At 37.5% G+C, this 15772-nt stretch overlaps 2 protein-coding genes across 3 annotated transcripts; one reads left to right on the top strand and one right to left on the bottom strand.

Annotated features, from left to right (window-relative positions):
• Window positions 1-434: 434 nt before the first annotated feature.
• On the top strand, window positions 435-4795 carry LOC103705407 (uncharacterized). 2 transcript variants are annotated; one of them, XM_008789105.5, is made up of 3 exons: window positions 450-871; window positions 1132-1155; window positions 4113-4795. In XM_008789105.5, the coding sequence occupies exons 1-3, from the start codon at window positions 691-693 to the stop codon at window positions 4427-4429; spliced, it is 522 nt and encodes a 173-aa protein (XP_008787327.1). In that variant the 5' UTR covers window positions 450-690; the 3' UTR covers window positions 4430-4795. The 2 variants fall into 2 exon arrangements, with proteins under 2 accessions (XP_088560186.1, XP_008787327.1); XM_088704060.2 differs by lacking the exon at window positions 1132-1155 and having other exon boundaries at window positions 435-871.
• A 7278-nt stretch (window positions 4796-12073) lies between these two features.
• LOC103705405 (transcription factor JUNGBRUNNEN 1-like) lies at window positions 12074-14221 on the bottom strand. The gene is made up of 3 exons (XM_008789103.5): window positions 13789-14221; window positions 12848-13140; window positions 12074-12746 (listed from the first exon to the last, which is right to left on the bottom strand). The coding sequence occupies exons 1-3, from the start codon at window positions 13985-13987 to the stop codon at window positions 12351-12353; spliced, it is 888 nt and encodes a 295-aa protein (XP_008787325.2). The 5' UTR covers window positions 13988-14221; the 3' UTR covers window positions 12074-12350.
• Window positions 14222-15772: the final 1551 nt, after the last annotated feature.

Below are 15772 nucleotides of genomic sequence, written 5' to 3'. Positions count from 1 at the left end.
GGATATTCATATAAATTTAAATTTTTAGAAAAATATTTATGAAAAAAATTCTTATTGATATTGCTTCTAATTCTCATTGGACAAGTCAACGAAGATGACACCCCTAAATACTAATCTCATATCCAAAAAAAGGAAACACCAGCTGATCAACATCTAATCTATCTAAACAACAATGACAAAGCTATCAAACTTAGATGTAAATAGTATATGTTAAATTTGTTTATTTAGTTAGTTTCTTTTTTTTTTTGATTTTGTTGAATGCATTCATATTTATATAATGCCGAAGCCGGTGTACCAAAAAAAGAAAAAAACAAAAAACCCTAAGCGTCGAATTTCGAAATATATAATAATGCCGCAAGTAAAATGCTCTTTCCGCAATTATCGGTCTGTCCGCGTCTAATAATTGCAAGCAAGTGGGATCAGGTCCGAATCCACCGACGATGATGGAATCCAATCCCTTTCGATACGGCAAGTTCGTTCTCCCGCACTTCCGCTTCCCATTCGAGCATGCCGACGGAAAAAACAAGGAAAGCTACGAAAACCGCCGCTCAAAAGCGCGTGGGATCAGCTGCCGACGCCGCTCCCATTAGTGGCGCTCAGCTCGTCCCCGCAAGTTCTCCGTCACGATTAACGGCGAAAACGAAACCCTAGGAGAGAGAAACCGAGAGAGGGAAGCTAGATTGGCCGTTAATGGCGGGAGTGAGCCCTGGCCTCGTGAGGGCCGTCCTCTTGTTGATGGGGCTCGGCCTCGCCGGGTATATAGTCGGCCCCCCTCTCTACTGGCACCTCGCCGAAGCCCTCGGCCGCTCCTCTGCCTGCTCCCCTTGCCTCTGCGACTGTTCCTCCCAGCCCCTCCTCTCCATCCCGGAAGGTATCTTCTTCTTCTTCTTCGTTTTCTTCTTCTTATTCTTATTCTCCGATCCGCCGCTCTGCTTCTTGTTCTTGCTCGGATCTGAGATCTGATCTCCTCCTTCCGCGGATCTGGAGCATGCCTGTCGGTAAAGATCGCATTTTGCTTAGATCTTCCATAGTTTCTCCCGTTGTTTTGATCTTCGAGTCACTGGTGCCTTTTTTTTCGCTTGATTTTGATTTGCAATGTGTTAACTTTGGATTTTGTGTTTCTATTTGCAGAATTAAGCAATGTCTCATTTACAGGTCAGTATGTTTCTTTGTTCTTTGATTTCTTTGACAAAATATTTGTTAAATGGGTGTAGTGATGTTGTTATCTGTTGGTGCTAGTTGAGTTAAAAGTCGTGTATTGGATTAAAAAAAAGGAGGGCAAATTCGCTTTGTTTAAAAGTTAGTCATTAGGTATTTATGACTGAACTGATGGGAAGTTAGATTTGTTCTTAATGTAGAAATAATGCCATTACGTTCTTCTGCACCTTTCAGAACATTGTTAGCTGATGATTCTTTGTATATTTCTCAGATGTTTCTATAACTTCCTTTTATAATCTTGCTTGATGTCGAGTCTTTCCAAATCTGCCTAGATTTTCTTGTTACTAGCCTTATTTAATTAGATCATTAGGATTATTTTTCAAACTATTGCAACTTTCAAGGACTGACTTAGGTCTGAATGTAATATCGAACCCTTTTGCTCCTTTGGTCAGCCTTTGCCATACATTGGTTCAAGTATATATTAGCTAAGTCCATGACATGTGCTTCATTCGACCCGGGTTGGAAAGAACTCGTCTTCGAGTTGAAAGCTTTGTATTTATCCGACAAATTAGTGGAGAGCTCGATCAGCTTGGCTTCTGATATCCAAGAATCTTTCACGGTTTGCTTGTCCTTCCATATGTCCAAGTACTAAATGTAGGATGCCAAAATTGTTCAGATAGTGATCCTTCTCCTGGAGAAAAAAAATCTACTCAACAATTGAGTAGCAAGATAAAAAGAAGAATGGACTCTCAAACTTATAGAACAGTAGAGAAGGAACTAGAAATTTATTCAATTTGAGATACCTTTTACAATGGATAGGCACCCCTATTTATAGTTGTGGGACCTCTTGAACTTACCCACAAATGCAAAGTGTGTCCATATTCATTTGTAAACAGTTTATAGATAGGAACAAAAGAATATTCTCCATAATATGCTAGGATTGATTTAGTGCAAATATGGAAAGTAGTTGTGAATTTTTCCTGTAATATGCTAGGATTTGATTGGTGCAAATATGAAAGTGGCTGCAGGAATAATCTCCTTTGATTGGATAAGGTTTTTTTCGACATTAGACTTCCTTTTTTTTCCTGAGATCCGTTTTCTTTCTTAGTGCTGGCTTTTTTCCAGCGAGGTTATCAAGGTTAACATTATTAAAAGTTGGATGGCAGTGAAATTGGCATGAGATATTGATTGTGGGTGTACTTGGTTGCACCCAGTTATCACAATGAAAGAAAAAATAAAATAAAATAAAATAAAAAGATGTGACAGAGGATGGGGACAAAATTGGCTGAGCCCATCTGTTATGCTTCTGTTGTTGTACAAATAATATGCATAGCATGTGCTTTAGAACTGGTAGTTAAAATTGTGTCTAGTTTCTTTTTTTACTTTAAATTATGTAAAACCAAGTGAGGTACACTTCTAGGACAGTCTTCTCTTTTGTCCTCTTGCTGCTTATAAATGACTTCAGTATAACCTTTAATTCTTCTCTAAGTTCATCTTTTCCTTGTGGGCATCCTTTTGTTATCTTCTCTTTATTATGAATGAACTTCTTTATTGTCTCAAAAAAAATTGTCTTTTCTCTTTTCCATTGTTAATTACTCTTTTGTTTTATCTCTACTTTGTTCACAAATCCTCCTGTTAGTTCATTCCAATTCTGGTCAAAAACCCAATTTTTTTCTCAGATTCATTAATTGAAAGGCCTTCCAACCCCACACCCTATGCTTCCTTTCTTGTATGCACCAGTTCATTCTTTTGGTTGTCAAACTACAGTGCTAGAGGTAGGAAAAAGTGGGTTTCCATCCTGATTGTTCTTTTTGCACAGTGATAAACCCAACAATCTCTAAGCACTGCCTCTGATCCCTGCATCTAGCTTTACTTGCTCTTCATGGGAACCAAAGGGCCACTCTATCTCATATGAGCACTAGCCTTTTGTGGGGTTTTTCTGTCGTGTTATGTCGATGTTCTCCACCGTCAGATGAACTTTGATATTTATAGTTATCTTCTACTTGCTGCATATTTCAGGCTGCACCTATCTAAGACTTTCTCTATTTTAAGTAGGTGAGTATTAAAGTATTGAATATGGATGATTGGAATTGCTCCAGAGCCATTTGTTGAAGTTTATTATTGATGCTTAATAATCATTATTGAATGATACATTTGTGGGAGAAGAGAACTGTAAAGGTGAACAACGTGCTTTTGGATGTTGGAAGAATTATTTAAGGATTTTTATGCTTTCTTTATTTCATGTAGGCTTTTTTTTTGTTAGTTTATTTCTAATCCACATGGGTTGATTTAGATCTCCTTGTAAGTTTTCTTCTTCTATAACATGGAAGGTAGCAGAACTGTGTCAAAACTGCATTCCCTGATATCTGATTCCTAGAACGATCCATACTTTAATTTTGAGGCAAAATATGTGCCTTCCACTTAATTGTACATCCTTCCCAATATGCTGCATTGTTGGTTGTTATCAAAGTAATGATGGATTATAAGGTACTATGTTAAGAGCACTTGATCTGTTTCATGTATTTTTCTTGCTTTTCTATTTTCACTTGTAGAACCATGTTTTTTTTCTCAGTTACCAGTATACATTTTAGTGGTGTTGATAGAACCAGTAGTGCTGACAATAAAGTTGAAGCCCCGAAAAGCTGGTTGGAAGTCAACTTATTTAAGGCCCTTTCAGGACATCACCTCATCAACATACCCTATTGGATAAATCTTTTTATATCTAAGGCTAAAGTTCAAACCATCTGAGGACCTCGTGCATGTATAAGCTCGATAGAAAATAGCTCCAGAAGCAAATTTTATGCACACTCTCCTTCACAACATCCATACAACATATGCAAATTAATATAAAATTTTGTTGTATCAAAAAATAAATATAATTTATTTCCAAAATTGGTGCTTCATTATTCATATTCATACACTGACAGTTCTGGAGTCCAAATACTTTCCTGCAGATTGCGCAAAACGTGACCCAGAGGTTAGCGAAGAAATGGATAAGAATTTTACAGACCTCCTTGCAGAGGAATTGAAGTTAAGAGAAGAAGAAGCAACAGAAGCACAGCATCATGCTGATGTGACATTGCTTGAGGCCAAAAAATTGGCTTCACAGTATCAAAAGGAAGCTGACAAGTGCAATTCAGGAATGGATACCTGTGAGGAAGCCAGAGAAAGAGCAGAGGCTGCGCTCTTGGAACAAAAGAAATTGACTGCACTGTGGGAAATGAGGGCTCGGCAACGGGGATGGAAATTAGGGAATGCCAAATCTCGATGAGAAATTTGTTGTTCGGTTCAAGACTGTTTTGTGAAATAGAATGCATTATATTTAATCAAAGAAATCGGCTGGAGTTCTCACTGAGGTTGCTTCTCGAAGAGGGCAGCACTAATGAGAAAATTGGTCATGAGATATAACTGATCTGAATAGAATCTGCAACATCCTCTATCTCAATGTTGTTTGTTATAAGAACTAGAATGGTTCCTTGATCTTTGAGGCCTCCTAGTGTGTAATTCACGTTTCAACCGCTCTGTTTACATTGTATTGGTTAAAAAGATGGACTTTCCAATGATCTGCCTTGTGCTGCTACACTGTACTGCAACGGTATCGATCTGCTTAAGCTAATGAATTGCATCTTCATCTCTATACATTGGTTTATGCACATTTATCCTACTAAATAATGCTAGCTCCCTTGATCTGCCTGCGCATCATTTTTTGATTAAAATTTTTTATCAAATTTTTTAGTTATATTTTATTATGCTCATAGTATTTATTACTTTATTTTTTAACAGATATTTGTCAACTGAATTATTCAGGCATGAGGAACTGTGGCCACAAAAGCCGTATAAATTACGCTTGATGTCTGTGGCCAAGAGATACCTTGTCTAGATAAATTTTCTGATTGATATATCTTGCTCTAAAGCTGTGAAAGACTTGTGACAAACCATGAAGTAGTTCTATCCGCATCTTAAGGGGGTTGGCTCCTGATACAGATGACCTTCACAGGAGATGGAATGAGATCCAGCAGCTTCTGTGAATCATGCCATGATGTCACATGTGATGAACATGAGCGGCAACAATTCACAGGGGATGTTGGAAAGGCCTCTGCCCCATGGCATTCATCCACATCCTGAGGCCACAGACTCAAAACTGTTTCTCACCAATTCTCCTCTTTGCTAATATACAGTGCATGAATGCTGATAAAGTTTGATGACATAGAATGTACAGTTATAAAAAGACAGAAGAATTAGTTCATTGAATATTCTTGTTGTAGTGACCAAATACATATTAAAAAAAAGAAGTAAATATGATGATAGACCAAGTCCTTGGCCTTTTTGGTGATCCCAATTCCATGCAGGATGTCATGCCTTGGGAAGAAATGGGACAATCATTATCATTAGATAATGATTTAATATCTGCTCTCATATTAAAACAATCAATCAGCAGTCTTAACACACCACCTGACTCCAGTTCTAAAAATCCCACATATGACTCTTTCTGCAGCTTCATGGACCTGTTCTTCTTTTTAATCATCTGAAGCTATAAGAGCCAACACATCTGAGCCTCCTTCATCGACCTCTATACTTGTTACAAATGGATAGTATTTGGACAATGATTTTATCACATTTCCAGTATTTACTCATTTCTCCCCCTTTTTGGGGGTTAATAAATGTCTTCTTTTAATACCAGCATCACTTCCTTGTCGACTTTCTTCTTCTTTTTTCTGTTTTTTGTACGTAAGAGACTTTCTTGTCATCTTAAGCTGAGACAAAACATCAATTCAAAAGTTGATTCTTATCTTGATGTTTAAGCAAATTTTCATCTTGGTGTCACTGCCATACAAAATGTAGCAGTTTCTTGCTGCATCCTTGTTTGCAGTTCATTGATCCATTCCTCGAATTGTGACATACTGATGTGATCGTCTATTGCAGTCAATCTAGCATATGTGGACCCTGTTTTTTTTCAAAATGAAAGCTCTTTTCTGGAAATATCTTGCTAAGTGCCTCCTTAATCTTCATGGATGGAGCAAGGATTTGCCAATATAATAGGCTTCGCATGTTAATAATTAAGTTTCATAATTCGATTGGAAGATGCCAAAGAAACCCACCCCTGTTGAATGGGCAAACGCAATTAATCCTCTGCAACAAGAAACTCGGTTACCATTATTTGTACCTTTCCAGCACTCTCGTCTTTTGCATCTCTCACGCAAGAAATTCTATTATTATAGCTGCAGTCTTATAATTTTCCAACAACTTAGTCAGGTTGATGAAATGAATTATTGGAATCTCAAAGCTTTTCATAGTTGCTTGATCAATATCTTCCTAAGATCCCTGTAACATGTTAAAAAAAAAGTGCCACGACCATGAAGGTCATTTGTAGCCCTTGAATACGTAAGTCAAGATTAACTTTATCCTGTAATAATATTCTTATTAGATTTTTGTTATATCCACTAATAATTGTCATTAGAATGACCATCATTTATTCAAATAAACTTGGTTAATAGGTGGATAATTGTAGTAGCCCAGTCCTTGGGCTTGTGGGTCGGCCCGAATAGGCCAGGCCCAAGGCAAATCATGTCCGTGGCATGATGCAAAGAAGAGACTTTGATTAGAGTCTTCTTCTTATCCTCTGGCGTTTCTGACTAGGAGTTAGAGTCTTAGGTCCGTTAGGACCCTAGGGCTCCTCTATAAAGGGAGAGCTCTCTCCATCTAAAGCCTCCACCCTGAGCAATCTCCCTTCTTTCTTCTTCTTGTTGAGCTCGCGGTTGCCAATTATTGTGTTCGCAAAAAATCGGGACCACTGGGTGCCGCTGAAACCTCGCCGGATCGAGGTAAGAGTCCTTCATCTTCTCTTTCTTCTTTGGTGTCTTGGCTTTCATTCACTTTGATTTGAGTTGGCAATCGCCGAAATTTCATCTGAAATAGGGCACCCCTGTTTCGGTCTTCTTCCACCGAGCTTTGCTATTGCTGACTGCTAGGTTTGGCCAGATTTTTCCACCACCTAAGACCATTGAGAATGTGTGGCCGTTGATCGGTGGAATCGGCCACGATCTAGGCCGAGATTGATCACCCCTTGCTTCGTTTTCTTCCTCTCTCCTTCTTTGCGTTGGCTGACCATCGTTGCCAGCGATGACTATGGTTGGGAGCCGCCGACGGCTGTTGCCGCCGTTGGGGGCTGGGCCACCCTCGCTACCTTGGTTCTGGCCGAAGATGAAGGGGAAGATGAACTCTCCTCTTCGCGAAGAAGAGGAGAGGTTTCTCTCTCTTCTCCTCTCTCTTCCTTTCTCTTTTCTTTCTCTTTATTTTCTCTTCTTCTATTTCTCTCTCTTTGCGTGGTTTGATGGACCCAGCAGGAGGGTCCCAGATGTTCTCTTTGTGGTTCCAGGTTGACCTTAGTAGAGGGTCCATGTCTAGTATTGTTGCGACTACCCATCGTGCTAGTCTTACCTCGACCATTGTCGGGCACCGCTTCATGAATTTCTATTGTGTAACCTACACTATGGTCTGATTGTTATTTCATAATTTGACTGGCTCGATTAGCCAGAGTAGACTGACCTGGATCGTCGGATGCTGTTATTTAGTCGACCCTATCCTTCCTGCACCCGACTGTTACCAGTTACCAGTGAATCCATAATTAATAACCTTTGATCTTTTTTTTCATTGGATATATGTTTTTTGATTAGATGGATTGAGTTATGCTGTACTGACTGATTCGAACAATTAGGCGTTGTCATCTAGCTTATCTTTCTATATGAATCTATTTTTTATAGTCAACCCCGATTTTGTATGGGGCTATAATCATTCGGACAGGAATAAGTCCAACAAGATCTTCTACTCTAGTTCTAAATTTAGGTAACGCCTTGACTTTTTATTTATTTCGATTAAAGGATAACAGAGATAATATGGGTAATTCAAATATTAGAACTTTAAAATTAGATAATTATTGAATAATTAATTCATTAATATGGTGAGTGATTGATAATGTATAAGTTGGTGTTATATTGATATTATACTGATTGGATATGTTAGGTGTGGATTGGTAGCATTGTAGCTGCATTAGATTGCGATAGAGGTAAGAATCTTTGTACTCGGTCACCATATATATATATATACACATATATATACATATATACATATATACTTATACACATATATACAGATATATACATATATATACATATATACATATATACATATATAGTACTGTGGGATTTGCATCGATGAATTTAGTTTGGCATGAATGATATATTTTCAGTACAAATATATTCTTATGGTTATTATACATATCAGATATTGAGAAGATGATTATGTGAACAAAGATACCATAAATTTGAGAGAAATTTATTGTATAAGTAGTAACTGATTTGACAAGAATAATATGTAAATCAGATAAACAAGATATGATTTGGACTAACCTCGTTATGAGATAGTGCCTATGGGCTAACGCATGGAGATAGCCTTTACGAGCTTACGTATGAGATAGCCTCCACGGGCATAAGCATACGCCCATGGGCTAACGCACGAAGATAGCCTCTACAAACTTACGCGTGGAATTTTGTTAGTCTTGGACTGAGTTGTGATCTTGATTAGTAAAAACCAGAAGTTAATCAATGAGAAATATGGAAATCAAGTTAATAAGAAATGGATGAAATGACATAAAAAATTATTGTTGAACAACATTTGACATATATATGTGTGTATGTGCGCGCGTGCGCATCTTTGAAAAGATGATAATGAGAACTTATGTGCATGTTATTTGTATGTGCTTTTTAAGTATTGATACGATTTTCACTTTATATGGTATTGCTAATTGATTATTTTTTTATTACTTATGGTGCAACAGTTCAAAATTCTTACTAGCCTATAAAGCTTACAACCCCCTCCCTCTTTTTTTTTTTTTGCAAAGTTGCAGGTTGCATAGTACTTAGCAATTGTTGAGATCATAGGTGGAGGAGATGATTAGATAGAGCATCACTGATGCTAGTTGGATGATTAAATTTTATAATTGGACCAATTTTATATCACTGGTATTCAACTCTTATATATGAAATTTGGCATGCGAAAGAGGTTTTGATTAATTTCAAACCTATATTAAATTCATCCTCCCTCATGAGTTGCATGAGGCCTTCGTATTCAAATTGAAGTCTGCCATTTTGTCAGCCATCCTTATAGAGCAATAGTGATAATGCCATTATTTTCCCAGATTTGTATAAATTAAGATTATTTAGAACTGAAACTATTGATAATTACAACAACCATTATAACAAAAAATAGTGGCCAGTAACAAAAAATAAGGCAGTTTTTACTCAGTTTGTTGTTGATCAAGCAGTAAAATATTATTTTGATTGCTTGATGAGTAAGATTTGCAATTTAAGCCATATTATTTTATTGGTATTTCTTGTATATTCGTCCCTCAAATCTTTCATATTTGTATGTATGCCCCATCATTTTCATATTTACATTAAAATCCTTATAATACGGCAGCTTATTTCTTTTAGGTTCCTCTAGTTAACTTCGTCGAAAGAGAAAAGACCGTTTTTATTCCTCTAAATGCATTAATTTTAATTTTATAGTTTTTGGACATTTTGCCCCTCCTCTCTCTCTCTCTCTCTCTCTCTCTCTCTCTCTTTCTCTCCACTCTCAAAACAAGGTTATGAGACCCCAGAGCTCTTGCTGCCTCCTCCATTGCAGTCGAGCAGCTTATTCGGGGACTTACACTTCCCATATATCCAGACTTATGTTTCAGGGGAGGGTCAGCACGATAACTTAGACTACCCATGTTTCTCACTAAAATTATATATACCTGTCGTTATTACATGGATGGGTATGATGAAATCTCTAGATCTTTTTTCCTATGATGAAGCAGGTTTCTTAATAAATTTCTAGTTTAGATGGGAGCACTCTTATCATTGAATCTAATGGCCGAAAGAAACTAAAAGTTAGAAGGTCATGAGACCCAAATACGTTAAAATATGTTGAGAACCCATGAATTGTAGTCTTGTATGCCATGAGCTACCTTCAACTCTTGTTTTCGTCGTAAAAGGATGTCTTGTTGGCTGTGATGACCCAAGAATTGTAGTCTTCTGTTCTATGTCTGGTCTCAAGGACGAGCCCCTCAAGCGGCAGGACTCATTTTTGTCGGTGATGAACAGCGCAAGCAGATGCCAGTCTCCGGCAGGTTCAGTGGCTTCAAGAAACTCAACTCCGGTGGCCTCCTCAAGTCCCAGAAGTATGTCGACTTACCGGCTGTGAAGTATGGTATCATCAAGTGGGGTTCATTGATATATATATATATTGTAGTAAAGGGGATGCAGCATTCTGTAGTTGACTACCCTTGGAGAATATTAGAGGCATAGCAACCATGCATGCAAGCATTTTAGGTATTTGCCAAATATCTGTAGGAGAGAGTTGTAGTGGTTTTCAATGCTTGGATGGCTGACTATCATGGTGTCTCCTTCCATCCAAACCTCTGAAGCCTGCATGCAATTACCATGATATGGACAATTGTCTCAGTACTGACCTCCAAGCAGGCTACAGAAGAAAATATTGTGATTCATCTATCCACTAACAGATCTCATGTTACTTAGTGGGATCAGATATTAATTGTGCTTGAGTTGCCACTTTGATTGTAAATACAATAGAACCAATTTAAGGATGAGGTTTATCATCAAAACTGTATTTAGGAACTGGATGACATGGTCTATTGGTTAGGAATATGAGATCCAGGAAGTTTTCCATATGTTCCAACTTGATCAAATTTTCCATATCCACCTGGAGGGCAATGATATTGTGAACAAGTTGGCAAAACAAGCCAGTGGAAGAAGAAGTGTTTGCTTACAAGTAGTAGGACAATCTGTTGATTAAGATAATTTTTCTCATTCAACAAGATTAGATGCAAGATTTCTTAAATCTTTGTTTGAAACCTATACTGATTTCTTACAGGCATAGTATAGCACGTCCCCGCAGCGACACATGTTATAATACCGGAGTTGACGCAAAACATGCACCATGCATCGGTATAGCGACGCATCAAGCTCCTCTTAGATCCATACCAAATTAGCATGCTATATATCTCGATCTGTACAAACTGGTACTAATCGATATTTAACGTTTTGATTACAGGATTTGTAATTATTTGACTGTAAGTCTATGGACTAAATCATTTGGAAAAGAAAGTTTCTAAAACCTTAATAAAGTTATCACTGTTTAGACTTCGGCCGATGTGTGCCCATTAATGAAAACAGAGGTTAGAGAAACGTCATCGAAGACATGGAAGACATCCAGTGCCCTCCACCTATATCAGAAGAGGACTTGTATTGGTCTCTAGAAAACTCGCCAAGCAACGGCTATAACTCTTGGAAGACTTTGATAATGTGAAGAAGCTACCTATTATTGTTCTTGGATGTTGATGTGCATGGTAGATATTTGCACCACTTGTCAAACTATCAACAGGAACCTATGGAAACCTTCTTAATTTGGGAACTAGCATGACAGCTACCTAGCTATATCAGTTGTCTGGTCCTAGCTAGTTTGCCATTTTCAGTGTCTAACCACAGAACTTACGAAAACCTAGAATACTAGACAGCTACATGTTTCAAGTTGTTTGGTGCTGCTTTGCCACGTTCTTCCAATGTTATGTGGACAAAATTAATGTTGACAGCTGATCGATCGTTGCGTGTAATTGCTCTCATTTCTGCAACCCAGGCATTCAAAGTCAACATTAAAACTTCTTCCATTTCTCCTTCAAACTTTAAAAAAAAATTGTCCATTATTCCGAAGGTTGAGAGCAATGCAGACTTTGGACGCAACCATATTCACTATGTTCTACTTCTACACTTTTTTTACATACCAATTAATGTGAAACTCCATATGCACATCAAATCCTTTTATACTGCAACTTATAAATCACAAACATCTTTAAAACAACTTATAAATACTTAGAGCAAACGACAACTAAACGTCTTTGCTGTCTATTTAACTGATTAGTGTGTTACATATATAGACACAAAGCAATACATTGGGTCTCCAAAAATTGACACCTCAAAAATATATACTTATACAAGTAGAATTCACACACATATCCTTATATTAGAACTTGGCATAGAACTTTCAAGCTTAGCTACTTAATAGTTACTCTGTAATATTGTCTTATAATTTACATACAGGAATAGAAAAAGAAAAAAAAAACATGTAGTTGTACTTTAAGTGTACCTACAGAAATGAGTTTTGCTTGTATCAGTCATGAACTCCATTATCCTTCCAAGTTCATCCCAGTTGCCATCTTTGAAGAACTCGTTTGTGCTCGGATACGGAATGTTTGGATGCCATGTTGTTAAAGGAGCTTGCACTATTGGGTTCCATTGGCTTGCAAGTATCTGGTTCTTTTCTTCATAGTAACTAGTAATCAACTTCATGTCACCTTGCAGAATGCTTGAGGAACCGAGGCACTTGTACTCATTTCCAGTATCAGACTCAAAGCTGCTCGTTTTGGAACTCGAGTCGGTTGACATTTGCTTGCTAGCTGATACTTTGCAACCTTGTGGATATTTCTTGTAGGAAACGTTCCTCTTGAAGATTCGACATATCGTCCAAATTTCCTGTAAGCCCATTAGGGAGAAACTATTAGCACAATTCAGATCCTCCATGCAATTAAAATGATTAAAGAAATTATGACAGTAGAATGAAAATTCTCACGTACAGCTTCCTGGATTCTTGGGGAGTTGTCATCGTTCTTGTCACTAGCTGGAAGGCGGAATTCGTGCATCATCCAATCAGTTTTGGTGCCTTTTCCTGCACTTCCTCTATAGTAAACCAAAGACTTCTTTAGGCCGATGCAGTCACCAGCATCACCTGTGGAGTATATCGGCCTGTCGATGCCGGTTGCCTTCCAAAAACCAGACTCAGTCACCCTATTGGGCCTTATGCTGTTCTTATACTTCCTTCCCCTAAGACAAAAGAAGTACCATTCCTTCTCTCCTCCGGCAGCGCTAACTTTTACAAGGTCATAAAACACATATAACGAATTTGAGCTAGAAATAAATTCTCGATCAGTCAGCCAGATTCTATAGTATATTTACTATATAATGGATTTAAGATCTGAAAGTTGGAACAATTTTGGCTACAAATGATCACATAGACTATTAGTCTACTGTGGGGGTAAAATCTATAATATCATTTATGGACAATCGATCGATCTTATGCGTCTGTGACTTACTTCCATATATGAGCTGTTTCTTTCTAGTATTCCCCCAAGTTAGATCAGTTAATCTCTTTCTTCCTAGCTAATCAACTTCCAACATAACAAGATAATTAAACCTATAAGTTCACTTTAAGTGCTATGAGTTTGCATGGTCGCAGTAGTTGAAATTAATCTAATAACTGTTATACAAGTTTTTGTATGATACATAGGTTGGAGGTTGGGAATTTATAGTTGGCAAGGGAAGAAGGACCTACTTATGCCATAAAATCAAAACAAACTATTATATCCTCATATTATTAAAAATAAAAGAAATGAAGAAAAAACCTACTGATCTGTGAAGACGAGATCGATAAGCCATTCAATAAATGTTAATACCCTTTATTTGTTTCAACTATAAGAAGCAAAAGAACATGCAATAGAAGAAAAAGAGATCAACTTACTTGGAAGATCCCATGGATCATACTTGTAGATATCTATCTGCTTGATTATTTCTATTCTAAGATGCTTCTTCTCCACCTTCCGACGGAGATAAAACCCGACGAGCTCTTCATCTGTGGGGTGGAACCGGAATCCAGGAAGCACTACATCCTCCTCCTCTTCTAGCACTGTCTTTTGCTCTCCCTTACTTCTCTTATCCATCTTCTACTCCTCCATCGACCACTCTATCACCCTCTCTCTCTAGCTCTCCTTCTACAGTTTGTTGTTCATGTAACAAGGCATTGGAAAGAACATAAAGAGGGTCTACCAGAATTAGCTTTTCTCTGGCTATAAATGCGAAGCCTTACATGAAATTAAGGTGGTAGCCTTGGTCCAAGTCATGAGCTTTGAACTCGCAACTCTTCACAGGCGTACAGAGCCAGATGTGGCTCTCTCTCCGCTGTGGAAGAAGTCTTCCGAATGGAAGGACGCAGTGGGTGGCCTTGTAGCACGCTTGAGGCACGTGACTGAGGGACAAAGTCGTAGCTAAAAGCAGCAAGGGAGAAGCTGCCAGCCGTCTGATCCGCCACCTTCTTCAAGAATGGCGGAAAGACCGATCTGATGGTCCATGATTCTGATGGCTCTTAAACAAAATGCTCCGCGAGTCAGTATAACCGAGGCTTCTTTTGTCTACGTCCTCTCCATGTGGCTAGAATTGCAGTACGGTAGAGAGAGAGAGAGAGAGAGAGAGAGAGAGAGAGAGAGAGAGAGAGAGAGAGCTGAGAACAAAACGTTGAGAAGCTTCCAACCCCACCTTTTCCCCAAAGCCCTCTGCATGCCATTTCCAACCATTCCCACGGGGCAAGGTAAGGATGGCGATTGAAGGCTCTCCCATGGATTCTTCCTGATGTGTAAGATGTGGACCGCATAGATATCCTAAATATCAATTGAAAATTAAGCCATGATGTAAAGGATAAAGGATATGAAGTCACAAAAATTTAATTATATATGTTATATAAAGTGAGGGAAGGTGTCAAGTTACTGTCTGAAAAAGCTTTTTAGTAATTGTATGAGAGGCTGCGGGTCGGATTCCATTTTCACTAAGATATTTATGAAAAAACAAAAAGATTTTTGGAGAGAAGGTCCCTCTACTATATATACCTATTATTAATTTTTTTCTTTCATAATATAAATAATATATTAAGGTCACATAAGAATCATTTGAAAAAGAAAGATCATACAACCATAATTATATATATGGGCAGATCATAATATGAATCAAGCCATACCATGCCACTTGGTCTCATCATAGTTGTGCATCATAAATCCTTGTATTGCTATCAAAGATTATAATAAAAATAAATTTTAAAATTTTTTGCTATGTAGAATATCAAGAGAACTAGATGATAAAGCATAATATGCAAATTTATGAACTAGAGTTATGTTGATAATTTAAAATAACAAAAAACACCCATAAAGAACTAGAAAGCAAGAAATACATGATTGATGCTAGCCTCAAATATTTATTTATGATCTATATAAGATTAAAAAAACTGCAATTATCATTAAAAACATTTTGCGTCGAATAAATATATAAATGTTGACCTTAGATACCAACGAGACCGCATACTTTTTTGCTGCTTTTGACATTGAATGGTCTTTGAGATTGACACCCCTTAACAATAATATCTTCAATTGATAGCCAAATAAAGCTTAGAATTTAAAGACCACAATAGAAGAGACAACAAAGAACATATAACACTAGAAATCTCCATCTTCTCAGAAGAAAGAAATTGTGGAGGTGTTGGAATTTTATTGAAACATCATTTTCCTTCAACTTTAAAGTTTAGAATACCCATCCACAAATATATTCAACTGCTATCATGCTTTGATTTTGATGTTGTTAGCCCAAAATATATTTATCAATGTTGATCAAAACTTTAAGAGAATTTTGGAAAATCAATTTAAAATAAAATCAACGCACAAGATATAGAATTTGTAAAACTT

The sequence above is a fragment of the Phoenix dactylifera genome, chromosome 9 (assembly GCF_051530095.1).
Source record: "Phoenix dactylifera cultivar Ajwa chromosome 9, Ajwa_hap1_PhDact_Kaust_v1.1, whole genome shotgun sequence".
NCBI lineage: Eukaryota > Viridiplantae > Streptophyta > Magnoliopsida > Arecales > Arecaceae > Phoenix > Phoenix dactylifera.
This window is presented reverse-complemented; position numbering and strand designations above follow the sequence as displayed.

What these genes read in the sequence shown, in the direction of transcription:
- LOC103705405 (XM_008789103.5), bottom strand. Translation starts at nt 13,987, where the DNA reads ATGGATAAGAGAAGTAAGGGAGAGCAAAAGACAGTGCTAGAAGAGGAG. An exon ending in TGATCCATGGGATCTTCCAA is followed by an intron (nt 13,141 to 13,788) that starts GTAAGTTGATCT and finishes ACCTTGTAAAAG; the next exon opens with TTAGCGCTGCCGGAGGAGAG. An exon ending in CCCCAAGAATCCAGGAAGCT is followed by an intron (nt 12,747 to 12,847) that starts GTACGTGAGAAT and finishes ATGGGCTTACAG; the next exon opens with GAAATTTGGACGATATGTCG.
- LOC103705407 (XM_008789105.5), top strand. Translation starts at nt 691, where the DNA reads ATGGCGGGAGTGAGCCCTGGCCTCGTGAGGGCCGTCCTCTTGTTGATG. An exon ending in CCTCCTCTCCATCCCGGAAG is followed by an intron (nt 872 to 1,131) that starts GTATCTTCTTCT and finishes TTCTATTTGCAG; the next exon opens with AATTAAGCAATGTCTCATTT. An exon ending in AAGCAATGTCTCATTTACAG is followed by an intron (nt 1,156 to 4,112) that starts GTCAGTATGTTT and finishes ACTTTCCTGCAG; the next exon opens with ATTGCGCAAAACGTGACCCA.